Raw genomic sequence first — 25,198 nt, forward strand, 5'->3', positions numbered from 1 at the left:
AGCCCTCCACTACGGCACCTCCTTCTTCCTCTCTTCTTTCACTCCCTTCCTTATCCCTTCCCTTACGGCGCGGTTCAGGTGTCCAACGATATATGAGACAGATACTGCGCCATTTCCTTTCCCCAAAAACCAATTATTATTATTAATTTTACCTCAACGAACAGCTTAAGCTGATTGGAGCGGTCGAGTAGGCTGCAAGGGACAGTGCAGTCCCGGACTAAGGACTTAACCCTGCTCCCTCATGAATACTTTTGCGATTTCCAATAAATGTTTTCAATCAATCAACCCTCTACTACGGCACCTCTTTCTTCCTTTCCTCTTTCAATCCCACCTTCTTCCTATCCATCATGGAGCGGTTGACATGTCCACCAAGAAGTCACACAGTTACTGTATCATTTCCTTCCTTCAAAAACCACTGAAAATAAATTCGCGTTGCAGAAAGGCCATGGCCCACGGATACAGCCGCGGCGGAGCGTTGTGCTCGGAACGCTGCATTTATGCGGGACACCAGAGCAACAAACTTGCGGCAGGCCAAACAAGACGAGCAATCTTGGGACGCTGCTCGCAAACGATCTGCGCAACAATATCCTAGAGATCTTCCTCAGCGTCCCAGGTGCGTGCTTCCTTGTCACCCGGTCGCATAATTGCGGACCCTCGCCTCATTCTCATGTGCTCCGTCCGGAAGGCGCTTCGAACATGGAGTTTCTCAATATTACATGAGGGAAAATGTTAAGGAGTTGCGGTAGTTCAACGGTTTAACTGTTCAATCATCGTGTAGAGGCGCAGCAATGCTGCAGCGCATAGACGTGGCTAGACACTGTTACTGTAACACTGTAGCAATGCCGGGATACGGCTTCATATTTGGCTTGACTTTTGATGGGCACAAAACGCGCATTCAGTTGACAAAACGGCTCTTCTCCAGGAAAAGCTCCGAGAAATGCGTAGTTTCCGCATGAACCTAACACCGAGCATTCATTTGCTTTAATTTTGATGGAGGCGAAATCTAGAGGCCCGTGTACTGTACGATGTCAGTGCACGTTAAAGAACCCCAAGTGGTCGAAATTTGCGGAGCCCGTCACTACGGCGTTCCTCATAGCCTTAGTCGCTTTGAGGCGTTAAGCCCCCAATAAACCATAAACCATAAACCATTTGGTTTCTATATTATGAAAGTGAATACAAGTTATACAATTGGATTGGAAAACATTTATTGTCAGCATTGAGCCCCATGTAGGCGTTATACTAGTCGGCCTCGAGCCCGTGGCTCTCGGCGATCTTGTGAGACCACTCAATGGCCCGGACTTGTGTAAACGGGTCTGAGCTGGCCAGTATAGCCTCCCACTGCTCTAGAGAAGGGACAGGTAGTAGGTCCGCCGGTGGCGGCGCCTTTTTGCAGCCCCATAAAATGTGATCGTATCCGGCTATTTCGCCACGCATTCTTTGCAAGTTGGATTGTATTGTGTTGGGTACACGTGAGCTAGTTTTGACGGGCTAAAGAAGGCTCGCGTCTGGAGCCGACGCCACGTTACCTTCTGCCTTTTGTCGAGCTTCTTGTCTGGTGGCGGATATATCCTCCTCTCCAGTTTAAAGTGATTAGTGTAGTCGTGAAAGGATATGAATGCATCTCTCGTGAAATTGTTTTTAGCCCAAAAAGACGGCAGACAGTCCAATCGAGGACGCATCGACCAGAACTTAACACCGAACAGTAAGCTTAGGTCGGACACGAACACGCTCATGAAGCAGGTTGACGCTCAAGACGCTAGAATAGGTGCCGTTATAGCTAGGGTTGACAAACTAACCGAACGTGTTGATAATCTGACGGCGAAATTCGTCATGGTCAGAGAACAAACCATGGCTTGCTTCCAGCAAATTATGGAACGACTAACAAACACTGATCCAAAGTTCCCGGGTTCGAACCCGACCGCGGCGGCTGCGTTTTTATGGAGGAAAAACGCTAAGGCGCCCGTGTGCTGTGCGAAGTCAGAGCACGTTAAAGATCCCCAGGTGGTCGAAATTATTCCGGAGCCCTCCACTACGCCACCTCTCTCTTCCTTTCACTCCCTCCTTTATCCCTTACCTTACGGCGCGGTTCAGGTGTCCAACGATAAATGAGACAGATACTGCGCAATTCCTTTCCCCAAAAGCCAATTATTATTACTAACAAACAAGGTATACAATAATTTGTGCACAGAGGCTTAACAGTAGCCAAGCCAAATATGAAATGCCCCTTCCCGGCGTTCCCTCAGATTACTCGGTTACCTGGGTTAGCGCGCCATACCTCGAGCGGTTAATTATCGAGTGCGGTGATGCCTATATTCTCTCTCGGTAAGTGTCAGCAACTGTACAGTAATACGACGCTCGCATTACCCGATGACTACTATAATGCTGCACGAGGCGATGGGCTGCGTGATGGGGTGTTCACGCGATCGCGGGTGGGGGCGCGTGCCCCACCAAAATACGACAAAGGCATGTACGTACGTGTGAGGTACGTGTGCGTGTTCACGTGTGCAGACAGACCGAAGCCACGTGGGCTGCAGCGGGAAAAGTACAAGTAGTAGCTATCTCTCACTGCAAACTACTTCGACAGCACGAGCATTCCTTTCGCCAGATTTCGATCTCTAAACACTTATCCTTCCTGAGCCAGGGGTGCGCTAATGGTTTGGTCCGGAAATTCTCTCATCGAGTTCCCATGCATTGAAGGGACAAATGGTGACAGCTACCCACGCGCAGACTGAACTTTTCTCTTTCATGGCATAAATGTGCTGATGCGGATGCGTTGTTAGACACGCCCATAAAAGGTGATAGATGGCCAGGCTCGCACCAGTGTCGCATATATAGAACAGGACACTTGTCACAAATATGAAGCATCATACGATGCCTCGCATTTACCACAAGTTCTGCATGCGACACAGGCGCGAGCACGACCATCTATCACCTTCTATGGGAGTGTGTCTGACTACAACACATCCAAGCCCAGCACATTACCTCGGATATTCTCTGCCCATAGGATTGGATTATGACCGGAACTTTGCTCGCAACAGACATGCTTCTAATCCTTGTGGGCGTTTGTGCGCGCTACCGGCGTCGAAAGCCGCTTGTGACATTCCTCCCAACTACCTTTGCCGATAACGCCACTGAGCCATCCCACACAAGATAATGGGTTTCAACCAAATCTACATGTGCAAGAAACCAGGCCTATACATCTGCCAGCCCACCCTTAGCTTTTGTATTATGATTCCATTCTTGCAACAGTACATTCCCACGGTTTCCGGTTAATTAAGCAACGACGCAAAGCACAAAATAAGAAATTTCATGAGAATGGATAGCAGCACAATTAAAGCATTAACAGGGTATGTTCTGAGTAGCAATAGATTAGTCCTGTTTTTCAACGTGTCAAACAGCAATCAAAGTATGCTTGATGCAAGCAGTTTATAATTCCACCTCGTTCCAGATCTTTAGTTCATTCATATCAGAAGCGAATGGGGATAAGGTGGTCGAGCTGGCACAAGACAAAGTTAATTAGGGGAGAATGGGAGAGGCATGGCCAGGAGAAAAAGGAAGTCTTTCAGCTGGAAAAAAATGCCACTTCCTGCCATATCATGGAACCCAAAATCATGTCTGGCTGGACCCTTTCTAGATTCAGGAGGAAAATTTTCACTTCCAGTTGGAATCGGAACTTTACTCCAGCTGGAAATGCAGCAGGAAAAGTGCTTTTCCAGCTGCAATGGGTACTCTGACCAAACTCTGCTGCCTTTCCAATTTCATTAGGCCTTTGTACTGAAGTGGACATAGACTAGTTCAGCTGCTGATGAATTCCAGCTGGAATAGCTAGCTGGAAATAGCATCATCCATGCGAGGAACTGCTCCGTTCTGCTGCCGCAGCTACAGAGGAACGGTATCGAGGTGGGTGCAACCTGTGCATATAAGCTGGGAATGTAGTGCATCAATAGTCATATGGTCAAGGCGGCTGTGCAAATAGCATGCACCTATAGGGGGGTGCAGGGGAGTGAGCTATCCCGTCACTACTTTGAGCACAAGAAAAGAAAAATCCTTCATTTCAGCTTTAGGGACTTCAGACTACTTTGAAAGCATGAACTGCATGCATTAACATTTGGGCTGCATCAAGAGGGTCAGGAAAATGTGCATGCTCTTGGTTCCAGAGCGATGCTTTACGCGTCAGACATAAAAGCACAAAGCTGCAACTTTGCTGGGTTTACATAAGAATGGCAGTTATAAAAAGCAACCGCCTTTATATACTGTTCATTTCCTTTACCATTTTGTGTGTGCATTGCTGTGCCAGTTTTAAAAAAGAATGTGCCCTTGCATTACAATGGAATGTCAAATTACCTAAACCAGTCCCCTGAACCTGAATTACCTGAACCTTAAATTACCTGTCCGATTACCTGAACTGATCTGAATTCTGCTCCACTGATGCACCTGGTGTTGCAAAGCCCGATCTCCGAGCAATTTTCCCCCCATTTAAGATTATGTGGTACTCCTCAGGTGCACATGCACTGGGGTACCAATGCGTAGCCTGTTGCTGAACACAAAGCGTGGAAGCATTTCCCGATTGCAGGTGAACACGAGCGATAGCCAGCACTCCCTCCATGCAAACAGCACAACAACAAGAATGTATGCTACTTGGACCCACCTCATCACTGACACCTCTCTTAAATTAAGAGAAATCAAGCACACAAGTCTTCACCAACTGTTGTAACTGAAAAGAGTGAAACTCTACACATCTGGAAGGTTATGAAAGTTTTGTAAACAAGTATAAAGGCCCCTCGACTTGGATGTATTCTGGCCCATAGCAAACCTTCAAAGATTTCTTTCCATTGTTCACAGCTGTTTTCAGAGCACTCTATAAACGACTTTTTGGTTCATGAACAACACCGAAGCATTCTTGTAAATCCATCAATTTATTGTATTGACAACTATGAAAAGTTCTGTACAAAAATGTTTTTGCAGCAGTACAAGGTAGACACCAGTGTCTTGAACTGTGCCACTCTCCAGAATCCTTTAGCCCGCATGCCAAAGGACCACCAAGATGACTAATGCAGACACACCACAGATTTGGTACATTTGGAAGCTACTGTTTGGTCTTGATGCAACGACGTCTTAAATTAAACATGTACAAAAAAAAATGCTTTGCAGCAGTTGCATGTGGATGTGAGAACACCTTACAACACTCACTCTTTGCATACAATATATTAAGATTCTAGCAGTGAGCGGGATAAAAAAAAAATGGTCTAAGAAACCGGAATCACGGTTATGCAAAGCAAAGTGTTGCATGCACAAAGACCACTGGTAACAGACCGTAAAAGAACCGCAATAGAACAGAAAGATAGAACAGCAGACTGGCTCTCAGAATATTGTTTAAAGGCAAAAGCAGAACCTTAAAAAGACGCAAGAATAAAACTTGCCTGCATACCTACCCAGCCCCATGCAAGAAAAAACTGGCATAATGAGAAAATGAAAGAAAAGCCTATGACTGCCAGGTGATAGGGGAGATAAAAATTTTAGACAGAGGTCATTCATTGCATGCTTTAAAAACAAACTGCTCGATGACCCCACTTTAATGAAGACATACAAACTGCTAGAACATCCAGTGGTCACACATACAAAAGTTTGATAAAAGAATACTACTCTCGCAATGTTCAAGACACAAGCTTGGGTACCTCTTAAGCAATTTCGGAGAAGTGTACAGTATTTACAGGCCTTTTTTTAAACACTACTTGCTAAAACTGACAACAGGCACAGCACATGAAAAGAAAGTGAAGAGGAAAACAATGAAGTCCAAAGCATTTCATCAAGGCAAAATATGCACGAGGCACGCTAGACTTCGTACCGGACACTCCCACGGCCGTTCAGTTCTTTGCATTCACTTCCTTCGGGACATGTAGGTGACTCGGCTCGCGTGAAGTATGTACAACAAACACAGGACAATAAAGAGCAATGAGGAGGAGGGGAAGACTGTTGCAGACTTACACACCTGAAGCGAGCAGTGCAAAGAAAAAAAAGCATCAGAATGAGAACTGCAAACAATACACGAGCAGCGGTGCTACAAACACAAGCTAGTAGACTCACAACTGCAGGCCCAGGCGGTAAAGACGGGTGGCAGGCTCCATTTGTAAATGGAAATTCTGTCCGCTCTAAGCACACTCCGACATTCCATTCTCCAGTCCCAGATTTTTCGCTACTAGCACAACAGTCTCTTACGAACATAGTGCCGCTTTCCAGTTTTTCAGGATTCATCTCTTATGTGTATAGTGTACACTGCATAGTAAAAAAAAAAGTAGGGGCGATATAAAAACACCACGCATGCATTCGGCGGCAGTCAACGTGAAGAAGGAAGTGACTCCACACCACAACTTGGGCAGCAGAAGAATGCAGATGTAAATGGTCGCGAACCTACAAGGCCCAGCCACCCTGAGCAGAACTGACTGACCGCTACGTTACCCGATCAGTCTCGTCTTCCAGCCCTGTGAGGGCCCGTATGCTTGGTAGTAAAAGGGGACACCAATGTTCCTTGCAATTTACTTGCTTAAATAGCTTTTAGAGACCGGGTTAAGCAAATGTAAAATGCCTCCTACCCTTACTACAGATTGTGTTATAAAACGAATGGAATCAAATTGGCCCATAGGTGACAGCAGTGAAGCTTTCCTTTTAACACCATTCCACAAGCTTTGTTAAGCAAGCACTTCATGTTGCAGGTAAAGAACAGCTCCTAGGTGCTAAACCCAGACAGATGTATGTCAGAACAGTTTCAGTCATTGGAGGCTGGAGGTCCCAGGCCTTCCTTCGGACAACACCACACGTGATACAAAGTTAGGTGGCAAGGAACAGCGAAAAAGAGGAACACTATAATATACTTTGCACTCTGTGGCACACACACCAAAACTTTACACACGCACGTACACTATTGGTCTGTGAACACGTGCAGAGCCACTGGGAGCTTGCCAACGTGCATCCTTGGCAGGGGAGCGAGCATTGGGGCCTTATCTAGAACTCGAGACGCAAAAGCACCAAGTGCTTTCACCAAAAGAAACCTCATGTTCTACACTGGAGTAGTTGGTTCGACAGAGATGAAACACTCTCGCAGATATGGAAAAAAATTGCACATAGGTCAATGACAACTTGCAGCAGCATGTCAGTGCCAGTTTGAGGCAAAAACACCAGAGTGACTGCACAGCTTTAGCTAGCATAAGAAAGGGAGTTGCCAAGAGATGATGGAGGAGATGCAATTCCAACAACGGCTGGAATGTGTACAAAACAGTTTTTCAGCAACGTTCAGAAAGAAAACAGCTGAAACCTGCCATGACAAATCTATTGCAAGAAGGTCAAGTTGGCTCCCATTGCATTGTTTTTTTCTTTCTCTCATCACAACAGGCTTGCTATACTGGGTTCTTCAAGCACCAGGTTTTTTTTTTTTCCCCGACCCCCTTTTGGACTACCCAACAGCTTGCAGCATGTCCAAGAACTCTCCTCATATGCACTAGTGCCTCCTGTCTTTTTACTGCTCAACAGCAGGCATGTGTGTATACAATTAAATAAACTGCAGCAAGGTGTCGGTCTAAGTAAGCCGGCATAAATAAATGGCACAAGAAGGAAGAAAGTCTTTTGCGAGTGCCGGACAAGCAAATGCTACAGCATGCCCAGACAGCCCTCCACCTTCGGCTTGCATTGCACTTCGTGCAATGCTGACTTTGGAGGAGCTGCTGGCTACGTTAGACCAAAAAGAAGTGGGTCGGGGGTGGGAATGGGAGGCATCCAGTGTTAAAAAGTCAACTAATGTAAGAAAAACGTCATTACATTAAGTGACAACTATATAAGGCACAGGAAACTCAACGCAATTAAAAACTTTTCTGGAAAAAACGAATGTTTGACACTAAAACTGTCAAGGAACACGATGTGAGGAATAATCCACGTTAAAATGTTACACTAGTCGGAAGGAGGAAACTAAAGAAAGCAACATGAGAACACGAGCACAAATTCCTCCTTATACATTCTTGTAGCAGCAGCAAGGGACGCTGCTGCTGTCGCTGCTGGTGCTCTTCGACAGTCGGGCGATTGTTTGCGCCTTGCCCTCTGGCGGCTGTGTTGCGCGAACTGTGTAGGTGAAGGGAAAGGCTGGGAAGGAAAGAGGTGGGGAGGGAGAGTTGGTGGAAGGAGGCATAGTATGTCTCGCGCGCACATCCCTAAGCAGTCTCTCGACTTCATCTAAGCGTAGAACTCCTTGTTGCTGCTACGCATGTAAGAGTTGGCCGTCGGTGACCGCTTGGGTTCGTCCAGGGCGTAGCTTCCTTCGTCCTTCTTGCGCATCCGGTAGACGATGAACATGACAAGCAGGATGGCACACAACAGGCCCACGACGGCACCACCGATCACCGCTGCATGGACAAAAAGAGAGAGGGGACACACATGAGACGAAACTGAAGAGGCATTGAAGGCAATGTGCGAACAAATCTGTGGCCTCACTGTAAGACCGCCCCTCTTTTCGAGCTGCATACTTTTGCAGAAAGCAGGACGCCGGCACACGCGGAAACCGCTCCCCAGTATAAGCGAGAGCCCCCGAGTACATACCGGGAAAAAAAATTGTCGCTTGACGCACGGACCCCCCCCACCCCACCCCCCCACCCCCACCCCCTTACGACGTGGGCTATCGCCGGGAAGGCACCCACAGCTTCCCGCCATGCCTCGTGAACAAAAGCGCACTCCCAGGAGGGCCGTGACGGACACCTGTCATGGCGGACAGGCAGTACTCGCCAAGAATGTGGAAAGACAGGCGCTAGTGAACAAAAGCGCATTCCCAGGATGGCCATGACGGACACCTGTCATGGCGGACAGGCAAGACTCGCCAAGAATGTGGGAAGACAGGGGCGACCCTTAATCTGGTTTCCCGGAGCGACAGACGAACCCCTTCATGCTTATTAGCTGTGTTCCGCCGTCGGTAGCGCGGCAGCATCGTGGGCCCTTTCGCCCCCTCCTCTGTTGCTGACGAGCGACGCGGACTGATGGTGGGTGGCGGTATGCATGCCTGAGGCAAGGATTAGCTCCGAAGGGAGAGCCTGTGGATACTCTCACTTGAGAGAGAGTGGTGGCGTTTTTGTTGTTTATTTTGTTTGTATTGTTAACAGACTGGGTTGGAGGCTAAGCCCAACCCAAGGGGTTGTCCCCATCTCGCATGTTATTTGATTGGAGAATTGATGCTTTGGGCGGGCCACTGAAAATGACCGCCCTTAGTCCTTTGTTAATCAAGTGCTTAAAAGCGCATGTAAACGGATGCAGTCGAGTCTAGTTTGAGCTGAGGCTCCATGCTTAGCATGTAATGTGATGCAACTTAGGCTCTAACCTGCCCGGTCGATGAGTAAAGTAGTGCAAAGTTTGTTCTTTTGTAAATGCAGTTCGGCTTTTTCCAGTTTAACTCTGTATATGTATGTTGTAAATATATGCTCTGCTGTCATCATCTACAAGCTCGCCTCCTGTTCATCTTCCAAGCCGAACGACACTAGAGGAAGGGTTTGTGAACCATCCTCAAAGAAACGAACGACCTTTTGAAATTCTACTCTCACAATACTACCTGCTCTTTCTGCTGTCACCATGATGATCATCATCATCATTCTCATCCGCCTGACTTGCTCTCTGCCGCCTCCTGCAACATCTGCCTTCTCTCAGGCAATTCCAGCTGTTGCCACAAGGGACCATCTAGACAAACGTCACTGCTCAATGAATCATAAAAGGAAAGAACTGTGAAAGCAGCTTGAAATCGCAGCCTGGACCACAAGGAATTTCAACTGTATGTATTGCAGCTGATCTACCCAAAACAACTGCTGACAAAAGAGAAACGTTCCTAGCTTTCGTTGGGATTTCCCCAGAAAGCACTGTACAGAAAATGGAGTTTAGAGTGCCCCATGGATCAGATGCAATACAGTGAAAAAGCGTGCGGAACAAGAGAGAAACAACTGCCACTGAACATTTCAACCAGGTGCCACATCAAGCTGAAGTTGCATTTAATTGCTACCAAACTCAGATTTGAAGCATTTTCAGGAGCACTCAAACATTTTGCAGCACTTTGGAGGAGCTGGGGAGCTACTTTGGAGCACTTCAGAGCAGTTAGGCACCACTTCTAGAAGAGACTTCTGGAGGTATGCGTGCTTGTACCTAGTGAATGTAGATGACTACAGATTCTGATGGTTACCCGATTACCTACAATGAGTGTGCTTATCAAAACCACATTCTGTGTTAGCCTTTCCATGTGGAGAGACCAACAGAGCACAAACCAGGGACCAGGGGTGCCACATGTTGTAATGGTTGCGACAAAATCCCAAGAACTCAAACATGCAGTTGTCTGATTCACCACCTTCAGTGGGTTACTACTGCGGGGAATGAGACTTGTCAACAAGATGCTTATTAATCACCCTTTATATTGGGGGGCAAACTGGCAGCCACATACTGCAAAACCTGACGGAGACACCAAGAGAAAATTGCAGAGAAAATTGGATATAAAGCTTGTGCCACTGTACTCAAACAAGACATCAAAACAAAAAAGCACAGGTGATCACCACTTTAAGATCAATATATAGTAGTGCAGCCTTGGACATTGGTGTGAAAAAAACTGAGGATGCTCAAACTTCACTAGAATGAGATAGTGTTGTCCGGTGCCCACAGCTTATCAGCCGCTATCAGCAGCCACCCGCTGGTAGGGGCATGCCGGTTCCATGTGGAGAGATCAAGAGAGCACAAACCAGCCAAGAGATCAGGGGTGCTACGCATTGCAATGAGGTGCCACTGGCGCTCCTGGTATTTATTAACCACGAACGACGCAATGGAACCACGGCAGCCCATGGTCAGCCACGGCAGCCTTAGACTGGCAACGCCGGCTTCCCCACCTTGTAGAGTTCCTTAACGCTGATTAAAACTTCGCACACAGCAGTTTGTTCTCAAAACAGCCAGTGATGGCGGTACCTGTATTTCTTTTCATGTAGCCTGTAAACCGTTCCTTTCAGTGAGAGCAGCATCAGTTGTTAGAATGCTGTACTCTTCACTAGAACGCGACAACTTCCATTTGTCCTCAGTGTCCCTTAAATAATTCATAACCGATTTATTTGAAATATCGGCTATTTAAAAAATTTCAGCAGTCCCAAAGTTTTATCACACCAATTTCACTGCAAAATTTAAGCGAGGAGTGCAATTGTTGATCAAATAGACCACTGCGTGTTTCCCGAATGAGGACTGTGCTGTCAACACAGTGGAAATTTTAAATTGTGGGGTGTAGCATCCCGAAGGGATACTTGGACTATGAGGGACGCCACAATGGAGGGCTCAGTATTAATTTAGACCACCTAGGGTTTTTCTAACGAGTGCTAACATCTCAGTGCATGGGAGCTTTTGCATTTTACCTCAATTAAAAAGAAAATGAACGATAACAAAGATGACCAGAATTCTCTGTCTTCGTGCCGCAGATGAAGTTGATAAAGAACGTACAATGCACAGCACAAGAGTGCGTTTGCAGTTTAACAAGAGGCATCCTCTGCTGCAGCACTAGCCTAGTGCTCTTGAGCACTGGCCAATGAAGCTGACCTGTTCATGCCGCGTTCATGCTGTTCAAACCACACACATCGCAAGATCTTGCTTGGGGTTTACCCATCAGAATACTGCTTTCACACTAATACAGCCGCCGCAGCGGGGATTGTATCTCGCGACCTTGAGACTGGTTCAAAAACCAACAAATTCATGCAGCATTACGACTAGAAATAAGGAACGTTGCACCTAAAAGTAGGCACAAAGCAGTGCCCGACTTTAGAGCTATGAAGTCTGTCTGAAAGCACATCCCTTTCAACGGCATGTTGCTCACATACATAAACCCATTGCACCTTGTGATGTCAAGCAGAGGGAGAAAGCTGGACAAGACCAAAAAAAGAATACAGGTGTCACCCTCACTGGTTGATTTTGCAAGTAAAGTGTGTGTATAGACAAATTTTCGTGTGCGGACCCTACAGAGTATACTAAACAGCCATTCACTTCGACATAGTGGCTACCTGCACTTTTTTGCAAGTTGGGATCGACTAATGGAAAGGTGGTTGAATCCAATTTTCTCACCAATATATGCATCTTTTGCTGCCAGAAAGATGTCAACATAGCCGGTAAGAGCCATGGAATAAATGTTTATCAAATAAAACAAGTGGAGGGAGTTGTCGTCAGCGTCCCTTTGGGACTACTATAATGAGGAGTTCTTGTAGTTGGCGTAAGAAATCCTGTATCTTTAATAGCTCCACAAAGACGCAGACATCTGGATGAGGAATACAATTATATATACAGTAAAAGCTCGTTAATTCAAATTCTACGGGGCCGCCAGGCCACTTCAATTAAACAAAATTTGAACTAATGAAAGTGAGCAAAAATGGACGCGTTTGATTCTCAGAGGGCACGAAAAACATTTATTTAGCAAAACAATCTTATCATCTTCTGCTTCTCTTCTCTCCGAGGGCTACTGTAGTCACTCGGTCTTCTAGAGTGCGAATGCGGCGCAGGGAGTCTTCTTCCCCCTCTTCAAAGCTGAAGAAAAGGCGCGCGACATTCAGCGCTCCCATAACTTCTGCCGCGGACAGACGCACGGGCTCTTGCTCCTCGTCGTCGTCCTCGTCTTCTGCCTCTTCTGGGACAGATTGCTCCCCAACAATTTGAAACACCGAGGCTTCTGTGCCTTTCCGACAACAAAAAGAGGGACCTTCTCCGTCCCGATAATATTAGCAGTGACCAGAACAGTAATCCGCTCTTTGCTTCGCTTGCCGCCAGCGTAGCTGTCCCCTTTAAATGTTACTGTTCTGTCGGGCTGGAGCTTATAAAACAAAGCCGTCTCATCAGCATTGAATATATCTTGTGCCGAGTAGCTTTCTAAGTACTGCTGCAGAGCACCGCTTTGCCACGTGGCACAAGTTTCTGCGTCCACTTCTTTGGCTTCTCCGGACAACACCCGGAAGACAAGATTATGTCTGTCTCGAAAGCAGTGAAATCATCCTTCGGAGGTGACAAAATCTTCCACATACATGCGCAGGACGAAATTGGCCGCCTTCGCCATGATAATTGGGCCGCTCAGTGGAATGTCTGCGCTTTTCATTTCCTTCACCCACGTGATCACAGCGGTTTCAATTTCTGGATACTTGGCTAATCGGAGCCTTTTTCTGTTGCTGGCGAAATCTTCCTACTTCGTAGGCATCCTCAATGGCCTTCCTATTTCGGACGTAGGTCGACAACGTGCTTAGTGGAATCCCGTACTTTTTCGCGATTTCCACTTTGCTGGCCTTCCGTTCGTCCACCTCGCGTAAAATCGCCACTTTCTCCTTCACCGTCTTGGCGCAGTATTTGCCACGTGAACACATCTCGCGGACACAAGCTTATAGCAAGCGGCGTGCAAAACGAGGGCTAAAACACTAAAACGTCGTTCCTCGAAGCAGTCGCGGCAGGAAAGACTGGTTAGTACTTGTTCCAGCACCCTAGCGGCGCCCCGATGGTTGTGCCATCTACCGGTTTGCCGTGAAAGCTTCCAACGATGGTTTTCAACAGTGGCGCTTGGCGGCGCGCAGTTCGAATTATGGGTGGCGGCGGCAATTTTTCGTGAATTAACGAGCTGTTACACGCATAGACTTCTATGCACTGCGGACCGGACCACGATGACTATTTCGAATTATCCAAAATTTCGAATTAACGAGTTATGAATTAACGAGCTTTCACTGTATTATAGCTATATCAGTGAGAGACTACTGAGCGTTGGCTTGAAGACTGAGCACTAGACCCTCTGTCTCGCAAGAGGAGCAGCAGTATGATAAGAGCTACCACCTTTTTATGTGCCAGCCAATCTGGAGTTTGCAAAGGGGTTCATGAACGATCACATTTACCGAGTGTGTGCTATGTGTTTAAAACTGTAGTTAGAGAAAGGCCAATGTGAAGTGACCAACTGCATCAAAACTTCTTCAATCTGGAAGAAGGAGAGATGACCTGCACATTCCCACTGTATACAATGTGTGGGCTGCCATTGACAGAAGGTGGAAAGTCTGCATCTTACAATGGTTTTAGACAGCCATCCAACAAATTCCCCTCTAGGCTGTACCAGTGCCCTCTGTACGATGTTGCCCAGAGTGCATATCATGCGACAAGTCACCACTGTCCACAACCATGTTTTGTTTTATAGGCAATCCCTCTTTTGAAGGTATTTGCAAGAAGTTTTTTCTCCCATTTAGAGTAATCATGAATACTGCATAATTTGAATATTTGTGGTGGAATTAAAGCAGGCTATTTACTGTGGCTTTCGTGCTTTGGCATTTCTTAAATTAGGTTGTCTCCGGAGACCTTACCAGTATCCTGTCCTGTCCAGACTAATATCTGTTCTGCAGCAAGATCAAGAATTTTTACACTTTTTCACTTATCACTAGCCCTTTGATAGCCTTCTATCTTGCTAGTTTTAACTGTTCCCTCTCTGACTCTAGACCAATTTAAGACCTTACTATCCTCTGGCCACTACATCTCATCTTGCTGATGCCAGGATGTGTGCACAATATTAAATTACGAAATATGAAGTACAATGTCACAGCATGAAAGCCTCTAACCTCATGCAGAATCGAATTGTCACAGCACTCAAAATTAATAAGCGTAAGGTAACAGACATAAGAAGCACAATGTGGAGAGAATTTATCATGCTCTAAAATATGGAGGTAGCCTATAAAGAGCAAGAGGAAATAAGCATAAACAAAAATCTGGCACAAAAATCAGACTTTACTGGTAATGGTGTCGACAGGCACTCCATTACTAGTCAAGTGAGGAGTTGTGCAGAGCTCCATACTTTGACCGGTCCTTTTCCTTCTGTATAAATGACCTGAATTGTGACATCAAATCATGCGTCAGACTATTTGTAGATGACCTATTTACTGTGGAATTATAAGCCCTCGTAACAATGACATGTTACAAGGGGTTTTAAATACTGTCTCAGTTTCGTGCAGCAAGTGAGAAATGAAAATTAATACTAGCAATACAAAAGCAATAACAGTCACTACAAAATTCGAGGTCGAGGTATTTAGTACAGCATACGTTTTTAATGGCATTATAATTGATGTATTTTGTATGTCTGAGTGTACCCAATGCTGGACCTAACATGGGACATCCACATTCAGTACATTATTAATAAAGCATCTAGAACCCTTGGTTTTAATGTGGCGGAGAGTTTTAAGGAAACCGAAACTAAACTTCTCATTCTCACTTCCACTAAGCTTGTAAGGTCTCAAATCAAGTACACATCCGTCTTTTGGCACCCCCATCAAACTTAACCATTCATCACTGCAATACAAAGCAGATTCACTGCCCATGAGTACTCACTTGTGTGTAGATTGACAAGCTTGGAATGCCATTAAGATTTATTACACCTTCATAGCAGGCAACATAATGAGCATCTCTTTTATGCACAAACTATTATCGCTCCTTTTCCTTTTGTAGAACTTTTCTTTGCCAAGCATACCATATATCTCCACATGTAAAACATTACAACAAGTTTCAATATTCACCACTATTACTTGCTATTTTAGACTGGAACAACTTGCCCAGTGACGTAGCTATGATCGTTGACCATTAGTCCTTTGTCAACACCACTGAAACACATTGCCATGTTAACAATTGTTTATTCATTGTGAGAATATTCTTAGTGCTACTGCATGTAGAATGTTGACTCCGGAACAATGGTTCTCTTCTTATACCATATTCAGGTACGCTGGTTGTTGACTGCAGTGAAGTATGTTGCGATGAACACAGATTGCGAGTCTAAATTTCTGCATCCCCTCTATGCAATACCCACTGAGGGCCTTTAGGGTACAAATATAAATAAATAAATTAAAGTTATTAGTAATATGGAAAAGGTTTATGGTTTTATGGTGGTTCAACATCCCAAAGCAACTCAGGTTATGCAGGGCACCGGAAATTTCGGCCACCTGGCGTTCTTTAACGTGTACTGATATCGCACAGCACACACCACTGCGGCCGGGATCGAACCTGCGTCTTTCGGGTTAGCAGCAGAGACCCATAACCACTGAGCTACCACGGCGGCTCCAGTAACGGAAGGGTAATGAAAGAAGAAGTAATGAAAACCTTAGGTGCAATGCAAAGAGGGAGAGCAGCTGATGAAGATCGGGTAACAGCAGGTCTGTTGAAGGGTGGTGGTGGTGAGGAGATTGTGCTATAAAAATTAGCCACCCTGTATATGCAATGCCTTGAGACCTTGAGCATACCAGAATCTTGGAAGAATGCTAACATTTTAAGCCATAAGAAAGCAGACGCCAAGTACTTAAAAAATTAGACCATTCAGCTTAGTGTCCGCTGTCTGTAAAGTATTTGATGATGGATTTTTATGGTGCAAGGGCAACTGTGGCCAACGAGTGTCATAGCACAAGGTGTTTTCGATTACTCAAGGTGGGGTCAAAGACCTATTTCCCTAGCATTTCAGAATAAAGAAGCTGAGCACCAGGCAGGGGAAAGCTTGTACCCACTGTATCACCGGTGAGTACCCAGCGGCACTGGGGATCGAACCCCGCACCTCCCGCATGCGAGGCGGATGCTCAAACAATTAGGCCACCACTGTGGTTCAGAGAATAGTGTCTACACAGCTACCATAATCCTTTCGAGGGAAAGTGAAAACACCAATCGGGAAGGGTGGTAGACAATCTGTCCAGTATTATTCACCATGTGCCTACAGATTGGAAGTAGTCCTAATGCTTGTGTAGCATTCTCAGTCCCCTAAGTTGGTGCATTTTGCTTTTTCCTGCTCTTTCTTTGGTTGAGGGAAAACTGTACAAGGTGTCTTTGTCAAACCAAGCTGCATGAATGCTGGCTTTAGTTAAACCAGCAGATGCATGAATGCTGAACTTCAGGGGTCTGCATATGGTCTAGCACTGGAGCAGGTGCGAGATTTTTAAACAATTCACCACTTAATACATATGCGAAGAGACTTGTGAACAAAGGCCACTGCAGAGGTGGCCAAGATTGTGCAAACTGTTTTAGGCTTTGCAAGCGAGCCTTCGTTTATGCTAGCATGTGAAGAACTGGTATTTATGGCACTAGCAACAGGCAAATAAGGAGACATTTCTTTGATAAGGGCTATATAGGGACGGGTGCTCGAACAGCTCCACTACACAACGGAGGCAAACCCCGCAGGCCCTACTTCTGACAAAGGCTGTAACTGCCCCCTCGTTAAATATTCATTTAGAAGTTTACGTCAGTCCACATCTCATCGTGTACTTTTTCTGATGTGCTATGATCAGTCTTCATAAATGGCAGTTATTACCAAAGGAGCATGTTTGGCTTCGTTGGTATTCATGTAGAGCCCCAGATACTACTAAGCACATTATCAGCTATAGAATAGCAGTTTCTTTTGTGTTGTGGAATGAGACATGGTCTAGTTTGCATGTAATGTTAGTGTATGAACAACAGCTGCAGGAAAATACATAAGCACGTGAATGAAATGAATTTTTTGTTAACTAGCCGACCAAGCTAGAGAGCTTCGTCACAACAGATTTTCTTATTCGGGGAAGATAGCCCCGACGAAGAGTAAACTCAGTTTGAGTCAGCTGCATCCCATCAGCGCAGATCATTAGTTTTCTGCATGCACATCCATGCAACAATATTAAGGTGATCCTCTCTATCCATATGCACAGGGCTGCCCACTCTTAGCTTAATTATACGTGTGCTTTGGTGCACACGTATAATGGACACAACTGCGCTCAGGGGAGTGCAACCATGCCACTTGCATGTTCAAGCTAGAAGTGGACGACCCTGTATTCATGTACACAACTTTCGGCAAGGCAAACTTTCATGTACATATATTTACTTAATCACGTACACGCATACGTTGGGGCACATTTTCACGTGTACAGCACACCAATTTGTATGCGGACAAATGGGCCTAAGGAGGATTTCTCACATTCTTACATTCAACTCAAGCACATGGTGTATAATTATCTCAGCACTTCTTTCCACTGTTCCGTCTTACTAGATAGAGGTTCTATAAATGGTGGTAGACTCCGTGCAGGAGGACCCTTACGGTGCAATTCTTCCTACGTTTCCTTTCTTGCTGTGCACAGAGTAGCATGTGCCTATTGGTGTGAAAAAACTTTTCTAAACCACAACCATACTTCTCTCCATGCCACGTCAGAAGTGACAAATTGGATAAAGCTGTACAGAGTGCACAGTGGTGCAGGTGTGCAAGTGTGTGAAACAACAGTGGCCTGCAGTACGCACCTGCCAAGATCCCAGGTTGAGCAAAAAAGGAGGACGGTCGGTCGTCCTGCTTGCGCTCCAAGTAGGGCCTGTTTGCACCCAGCTCGTTGTCTTCGTCATTGCCCGACGGCCCATGGCCCAGGTCAGTGCCAGGGCGCTTGGTTGACGTCGCCGGGGGAGATATGTCTGGAATTTCGTTGCCTTCCGTCTGCAATACATCGAAAGAAAGGTGGCGGCATGTGTTGGAGACAGCCTTTGATCACAGAAGCCGGCATACACAACATTCAAGTCTGGGGCGGTAAATCCCACCCACCATACGAATTGCCAAAGGTGCACACGGGCTACGACAAAAGTAGCGAAGGGCTTCAGATTAATTTTGAGCACATGGGGTTCTTTGACGTGCACCCACATTGTGCAGTAAACAGATTTTTGCATTTCGCCTCCATCAAAATGTGGTCACTGCAACCAGGATTCGATCCTGCATCCCTGTGCTGAGCACTGGAACTGCACAGTCACTAGCCATGATGGCGGATAACATTTAAAGGGGGACGCAGCTTTGAATCTGAAAAAGGGGCAAAAAATCATGAAAATCATTGAATACCATATGCCATGCTTTCTATGATCCCTGGAAGTTCTGTTGCTGAAATCCATTGGAGAAGTAATTGTGAACCGCAGCGGCACTGCATACCGAGGAAATTAAAAAATCTTTCCAATTTCGGACATGCTCACGTTTTTCGGAAGATTTCTTCCCGACTGTTCTGTCTATATTGACCCAGTTTGCTTTGTTGCACTCTCAGAACTCCGCTCAATGCGATGACATCCTTACTTTTTTATTTTGATGGATTGTAGATTTTTGGTGTATAGACATGTTTATACCTACTGCTAAAAACTGAACGTCACCACACGTGCCATATGCATTAAGAAATGCAGTGAATGTTGAACAGTCTTCTGCCACATTTTGTCTAGTCTACAAGATGTAGGAGAGAAAATATTTGTACAAACAAGTTTTCCATATGTGTAATGCTGAAATGTTGTGTACCTGTCCCTGTCTGTTCCCTTCTGCGTCCTCGGTGTTTTAGCGCTTCTGAAAATGTCAAATCTGCACCAACTAGCCCGATCCGCTACCCTTCTGAGTCTAAAAGCATTACTAGCATGCAAAATAAGAAATCAATGAAAAAATGAAGTTGGTGCTGAAAGCCACGTCCCCTTTTAAGTTCGACATTTATGGCCTTTGAAAAGCCCTTGATCTTCATCGCTGGTTTGAAACAACATGTTCGTGGCTGGCACACTGAAATGCAATAGTGCAAGTGCTGCTTGAGCAGTGGCAGATGCTGCAATTGCAATCGAGCTCTTTTACCTGCAATTTTATTGGCTGAACACCAACTGAAGGGTCTCCACGGGCAGGACTGGATCAGACAGGAATATGCTGCCCGACATATTGCCGACCACCAGAAGCTACCAACACTATAAAAACTCCCAAGGACAGAGTGTGCCCAGCCATAGTTGTCACTGGCCATGTGACACGGCTAGCCTCCCTGGCACCGATACTTTCATGTCAGTGGGCAAAAAAAAGAAAAAGCCACTTCCAGCTTCACTACAAAATGACACCAAAGTCTTTGGGAGTAGAGTATGTCGCACGCTCACCACACGGTATAATGACAACTACGGCCATGCTCACAACTTCCTCAAGTCTTTTGACACAAGCAAGTTTGAAAGATGAGAGCAAATCTCTCCCGATCTACAGATGAAACACTAGCACTGGCTGAAGATTGCAGATAAAGAAAATAAACCACATCACCAGCAACTGGGTGACACCAGATGCGCAGTGGGTAAACAAATTTATTTGGCCCAAACAAAACCACTACTGGCCTGCTTTAAACACTGTACAAAGAAGATTCATGGACACTTGATTTCCAAGGATTAAAACTGCCATGCTTTTCAGAGGAATGACATGTGCTATCTAACTGCACTGCAAAATGTTTAACATGCGTACCAGATAATTTATGCCAACTAAAACCACAGATCAATTAAGCCAAGGCATTACAAAAATTAAATCTTTGGCAGTTACAAATGTGAGCAGGCAGTCATTATGTGAACAAGTCGCTGGTGAGCGCCCGCGCAATAAAGTAAGTACATAGTGTCCCGAAGAAGTTGTCAAGTCTGTTCGCAACATGTCGCTGGATCACCGAACCATCAGAAGACCAACATCCACACCATTGACCTTCGATCACCAACACAGACACTTCAAAATTAAAGCACCCAGTACTTTCATAATCTCACTTCGCCAACTGGTTCCCAAAAGAATAGTGGGCATGTCCTGCAAGTTTTAGGCAAAAATAGAAGTACCACAATGCTGGATAGATTGGACGGTGCACACCACTGCATGCTGTGGCAGTGCCCCCAAGACCAGAGGTGGGCATTCGCATGAGGGAGCCCCCAACCTCACCTGAAGGGGATTTCCCTCGGTGAGTACAGGGTGAGGGAGGACGGGCGTATAAAAATTCGTGAGGACGAGGGCAAGGGAGGGAAGACATGATGAGGTGAGGGCAAGGGAGGACAAGATGCACTCTGAGGGCTAGGGTGGTGGTCCAAACCATACTCCAGGCTAACTTGTTTGTCTGTACAGCCAGTTACGAATTCCAGTTTTAGAGCACTAGTTCTTAGGGTGAAGGTTCCTGGGAAGACTTATTTTCTGCAGTCTGGGGGTACACGTGACAAACACGAAAGGCGTGGGAGCCGCACGCCTTCTTGTCAGCGGCGCAGTACATCGTAGCGATGGACTGCACCACTGACAATGGTATGCAGAAGAAGCATTCTAACTCAAAAAGCCCATTTGTAAAAACTGTGAAGTCTTAGGTGAAATACCCTGTATAGTGCGCTAACAAGGGGGCACTGGCCGGGCTGTGCGGGTGGCTGCCAGTTCAACGGGAACCATGGTAAAGCAGTCGACATTTTCATTATCAGCCCCGAGTCTGTCAGATGATCAGTAAAACATGTAGAAATCATACCATGTAAGGCTGTTGAATTCCCAAGTTCTAAGCTTTGTTTCCCGGAACGAAGTCAGATTTCAGTGCAGTGAGGTTTCAAAGAACCGGTTGCATTGCAAAAAATGCTTCTACAAAATTGTGCTGAAATCAAAGCCTGTTGGCTTTTTTCCATTTTGTAATAATTCTTGAGCTTGCACCTGGTGACTCACTTCCAACCATCGTCAGCAATGTGCCGAGTGTTTTTCATGACTGTGCCAATGCACTCAATTTTACCCATGAAATGCCTAGTGACAATGCCATTCGGTTCCTACACTTAACGAAGGCTACATCTGCTGGAGCTACTCACCCAGAACTAATAAAGCGCTATTGCCATATGTTTCATCGCACTCCAAACTGATAAAAAGAGCCATAGCTAGCCTTTGCCTAAGGAATGCCTCGCAGAAGAGCTGCCCACATGCAGTGAATGACTGCTTTCACCAGCAAGTCCGTCTCCTTAGTGACGCGGGTTTACCGGCTGAGGTGCACAGAAAAATGAGAACCACAACACACGAGATTCCGGATATGTTAGACTAGAGGGGAAGAAAGTTGAAGTGATGCCCTATCTTCATGGTGTCTCACATAACCTGAAGAAATGGCACAATGACACGGTGTGACGGCAGTCTTCTCTGCACCTTGTAAGCTGTCTGGTTTATGTTCACAAATCGCGAAGGCCAGTGAGGAGAGGAAGTCCAAGAGCTGCCCTGTGAAGCATGCCAACAAGTTCATTGCTTGTTCGACTCGTGTCGTTTACAAGTTACCCCTGTCATGTGGTGGGTGTACACGGACCAAACTGGCAGATGTGTTAATGACCGGGCACGCGAACATAATTCCCTGAAAAATTTCTGATCAAAATAATCTCGCACGTCACTGCAGGAGTTGTAAAAACTGCATTCCGGCTTTGAAGAACATTTCAGTGAACTGATGAAAGGTGGTAATTTGGGCCTGTCGATTCATCATAGAAAACGAAAATATGCAGCGCAACATTACAGTCATTGGAAAAGGTAAAAACAAGGAAGAGAGGGAAATCCTGGAGGCCTACCATATTAGGTTGCAAGGCAGTGACACATGCGTCAGTGCACAATCTTTGCATCTCACTAACAAGGAATTTAATTTCCTAAGCAGAAGTGTGCGCGTGCAAGTTTGATAGGCAAAGTATGTGTCTTTTGTTGGTTGACAGCTAAGAAGCGTGCATCCACTCCTTGGCGAATCGCCACTTATGTATTTGTTTTTTTAGTGTGATACACATGGGTCTTCTGGTGACCTAGGTTGGCCATTTCTTGATTAAACTTCAGTTGTTAGTCCAGCGTTGTCCTGTGTTCTCCTGGTGTCTCGTGCTTCCACTGGTGAAGTTACGTCTGCTTATAACGGTCTGTTTCACATTAAAGAAAAGATTTAAATCCTGTTCCGAGGGGCTAGATGCCTGCATGTTCTTTTTCGAGTGCAATTTAGTCAAGAAGGGACAAAAGTGAAGGCATGTCCAAGTTCCTCAGCATGTTTTGAGATGTTGGGAGTTGACAATGCCTGCTCTACTGAATGCAGGTCCTGAATGGCTTCACTGGCACGACACACCAACTTGTGATGAAAATACAAAGTGCTCTGCACTGAATTCATGCCAAAGTTTCTCCCAACAATAGAAAGCAGCCAGCCCCCTGATGAGCACACTCACCTCAATTGGAGGAAGAGGCTTCAACTTGACGTCTTGTGTTGTGTCTGTGACAATTCTGATTTTCGGCGTGACGAACTCTGCAACAAGAACAAAACTCAGCTGGGGTAAGAAACAATTAGCACACAGCAAGCGAATTCACGGGAGACAATCCATTTGAGCCATGTCAAGCCAACGGCTACAGGCCAAGACCGCGCTCACAGTGAGCACTAACAAACTTATCCATCATCCATTACACAACTGCTCCCACGTGATGGACGCAAAGCTTATAATGAGGAACTCAAGGTCGAAGTGTTTCATGCACTGCTGCCTCTCAAAGCATATTGTGCCAAAAAAGCATTGAAGGCTGCAGCACATGCACAGAAAAGCAGCTGTGCTAAACAGTTGAGCTGAAATCTGCAATTGCACAATCCCTGCAAATAGTAAAAAGAATATATATAGTGGTGGAAGGGCAAATATTTTTCCTTGTACTTATGCAAAGCATAGCAGCATATGTGAAGAATGATGCAAAAGTTAATTATAAGTTAATTTACATGCCTACATGATTATAAGTTAATTTACATGCTAAACGAAAGTTCAATGAGGCATACAGTAGTGAAGGACTTAACAGGGGCTTGAGCATGCACAAAAATGTCACTAGTCTTGTAAGCTATTCACCCATTGCACCCCTGCAGTACAAAGCAACTAATGATAGTTTATATATTCCGTTGAATAGGCATGATTCATTTCACGAGTCTGACCTGAGCAAACTCTCCATTGTCTATTCGCCAAGAATATTATAAGCTTGATTGACGAACAAAAACTCTGGGGCTCCACAAATGAATGTCTTCAAGATCACAAAAGGGTTTGCGGACATTATTTGAGAATCTCTAATCTGAAGCATTTGTCTGCTGGTTCACAGGCTTACATCACAGAGGAATGCCTTGAGAAGAAGTGGTAGAGAGTTCTTTCGTCATGCCAGAAACAGCTTGTCACTTCTACAAATGAGAGATAGTCGCCTGGTAAGGCAACTAACAAATCCTTATGATGAGAAATGTTTTAATTGTTTGAAGAAACCCGCACTCTGGCTATCCACGAACAGAACGCAATTCTGTAGGTATGCTATTCATGAAAAGGCCTTCATATTGACCGCTCAACTCTTTTCACTTGTGCCATTGTGAGGGCTCCTAGATCGAAAAAAATGTGTCCATCCTCACAAGCAATCACAAGGAACCTGCACACAACTATACACACACAGGCAATATACTGGGCACCTCTGCAAAGGTAACAGCTACAATGAAGTGCAGTTCAATTGTTGCAAGAAGGCTTTGTTTTCCCTGCGGAGGATAGATTAAATATGTGACAATGCCAGAAACACAGGAAGCAAAAAAATAAAGGCATTCCACTCACCTGGACCTGTTGTTCCAGACCCGAGCTCCACTTCATTTGCGGAATGCCCAGAACCCTCAGCATCTTCATCATCTTCTACCCCAGAAGACGAGTCCGTGTCGTCGAAGTCTGCACTGCCCTCCACAGTTTGGTCACTCTGCACCAGAGCAGATTCAAAAAAACACAAATGCCATTTCGAATTTCTCCACAGTTAAATGCAGCAGCAGCAGTAGCAGCAACTACAGCCTAGTAGAGCAGCCAGAACAGAAGTAAGTCTACAGAATGCTGATATAGTATTGTGAGTGACTCCATAATGGCTCACAAGCAACTACCAACGATCACAACAAATGGTCAGCACTTTGCAAGTCTGCAACAAGCAGCACAGATCCAAATCATAGCCAAGAGTGCATGTTTTGCCCATGACTGCAATGAGAAACTTTCATGGGAAGCCTTATTAGAAGCAAGTTATCAGAAATGACTGGGAGATTGGAGCTTTTCATTGCGATGAGAGTACACAAAGTTCAAGCTGTATCACTGGAAATCTCTTTGTAGTAGATACATTTATGCACCCTCAACAGAGCTGGAGCAATGCCACCTTTCACTTGAAATCAGAAATTTAAAACCGATGTGGCCCATTTTGAACAGAGAAAGTGCTTTTTTTTTGTAGTAATGAAGTCATTGCCTAAACTTGTAGCAGAATTGCAGAAGATCCTTATAACTGCTCAATGTACTGAACCATCAGTTCGTGACATTTGGTCATCATACGGGCTGCAAGCACTTTGCCAAAGAGACTGATTTTAAATACATGCTCTGCAGAGCTGCTTGATTACAAGGAATTATGCAGGCACTCAGCGACCCATTTTGGATATGGAAAAAAAGTTTTTGGTCTACT

The 25,198-nt window shown here is 45.5% G+C and overlaps 1 protein-coding gene across 1 annotated transcript in view; it reads right to left on the reverse strand.

The window, feature by feature from the left end:
- Nucleotides 1-4,895: 4,895 nt before the first annotated feature.
- Sdc (Syndecan) overlaps nucleotides 4,896-25,198 on the reverse strand; it is a 97,104-nt gene continuing 76,801 nt past the window's right edge. The window contains exons 3-6 of the mRNA XM_077661643.1: nucleotides 24,328-24,463; nucleotides 22,942-23,018; nucleotides 18,271-18,457; nucleotides 4,896-8,387 (exon numbers count right to left, since the gene is read on the reverse strand). Coding sequence (XP_077517769.1) covers nucleotides 8,218-8,387; nucleotides 18,271-18,457; nucleotides 22,942-23,018; nucleotides 24,328-24,463 — 570 coding nt within the window. The 3' untranslated portion in view covers nucleotides 4,896-8,217. The remainder of the gene's footprint in view (nucleotides 8,388-18,270; nucleotides 18,458-22,941; nucleotides 23,019-24,327; nucleotides 24,464-25,198) is intronic.

The sequence above is a fragment of the Amblyomma americanum genome, chromosome 4, assembly GCF_052857255.1.
Source record: "Amblyomma americanum isolate KBUSLIRL-KWMA chromosome 4, ASM5285725v1, whole genome shotgun sequence".
NCBI lineage: Eukaryota > Metazoa > Arthropoda > Arachnida > Ixodida > Ixodidae > Amblyomma > Amblyomma americanum.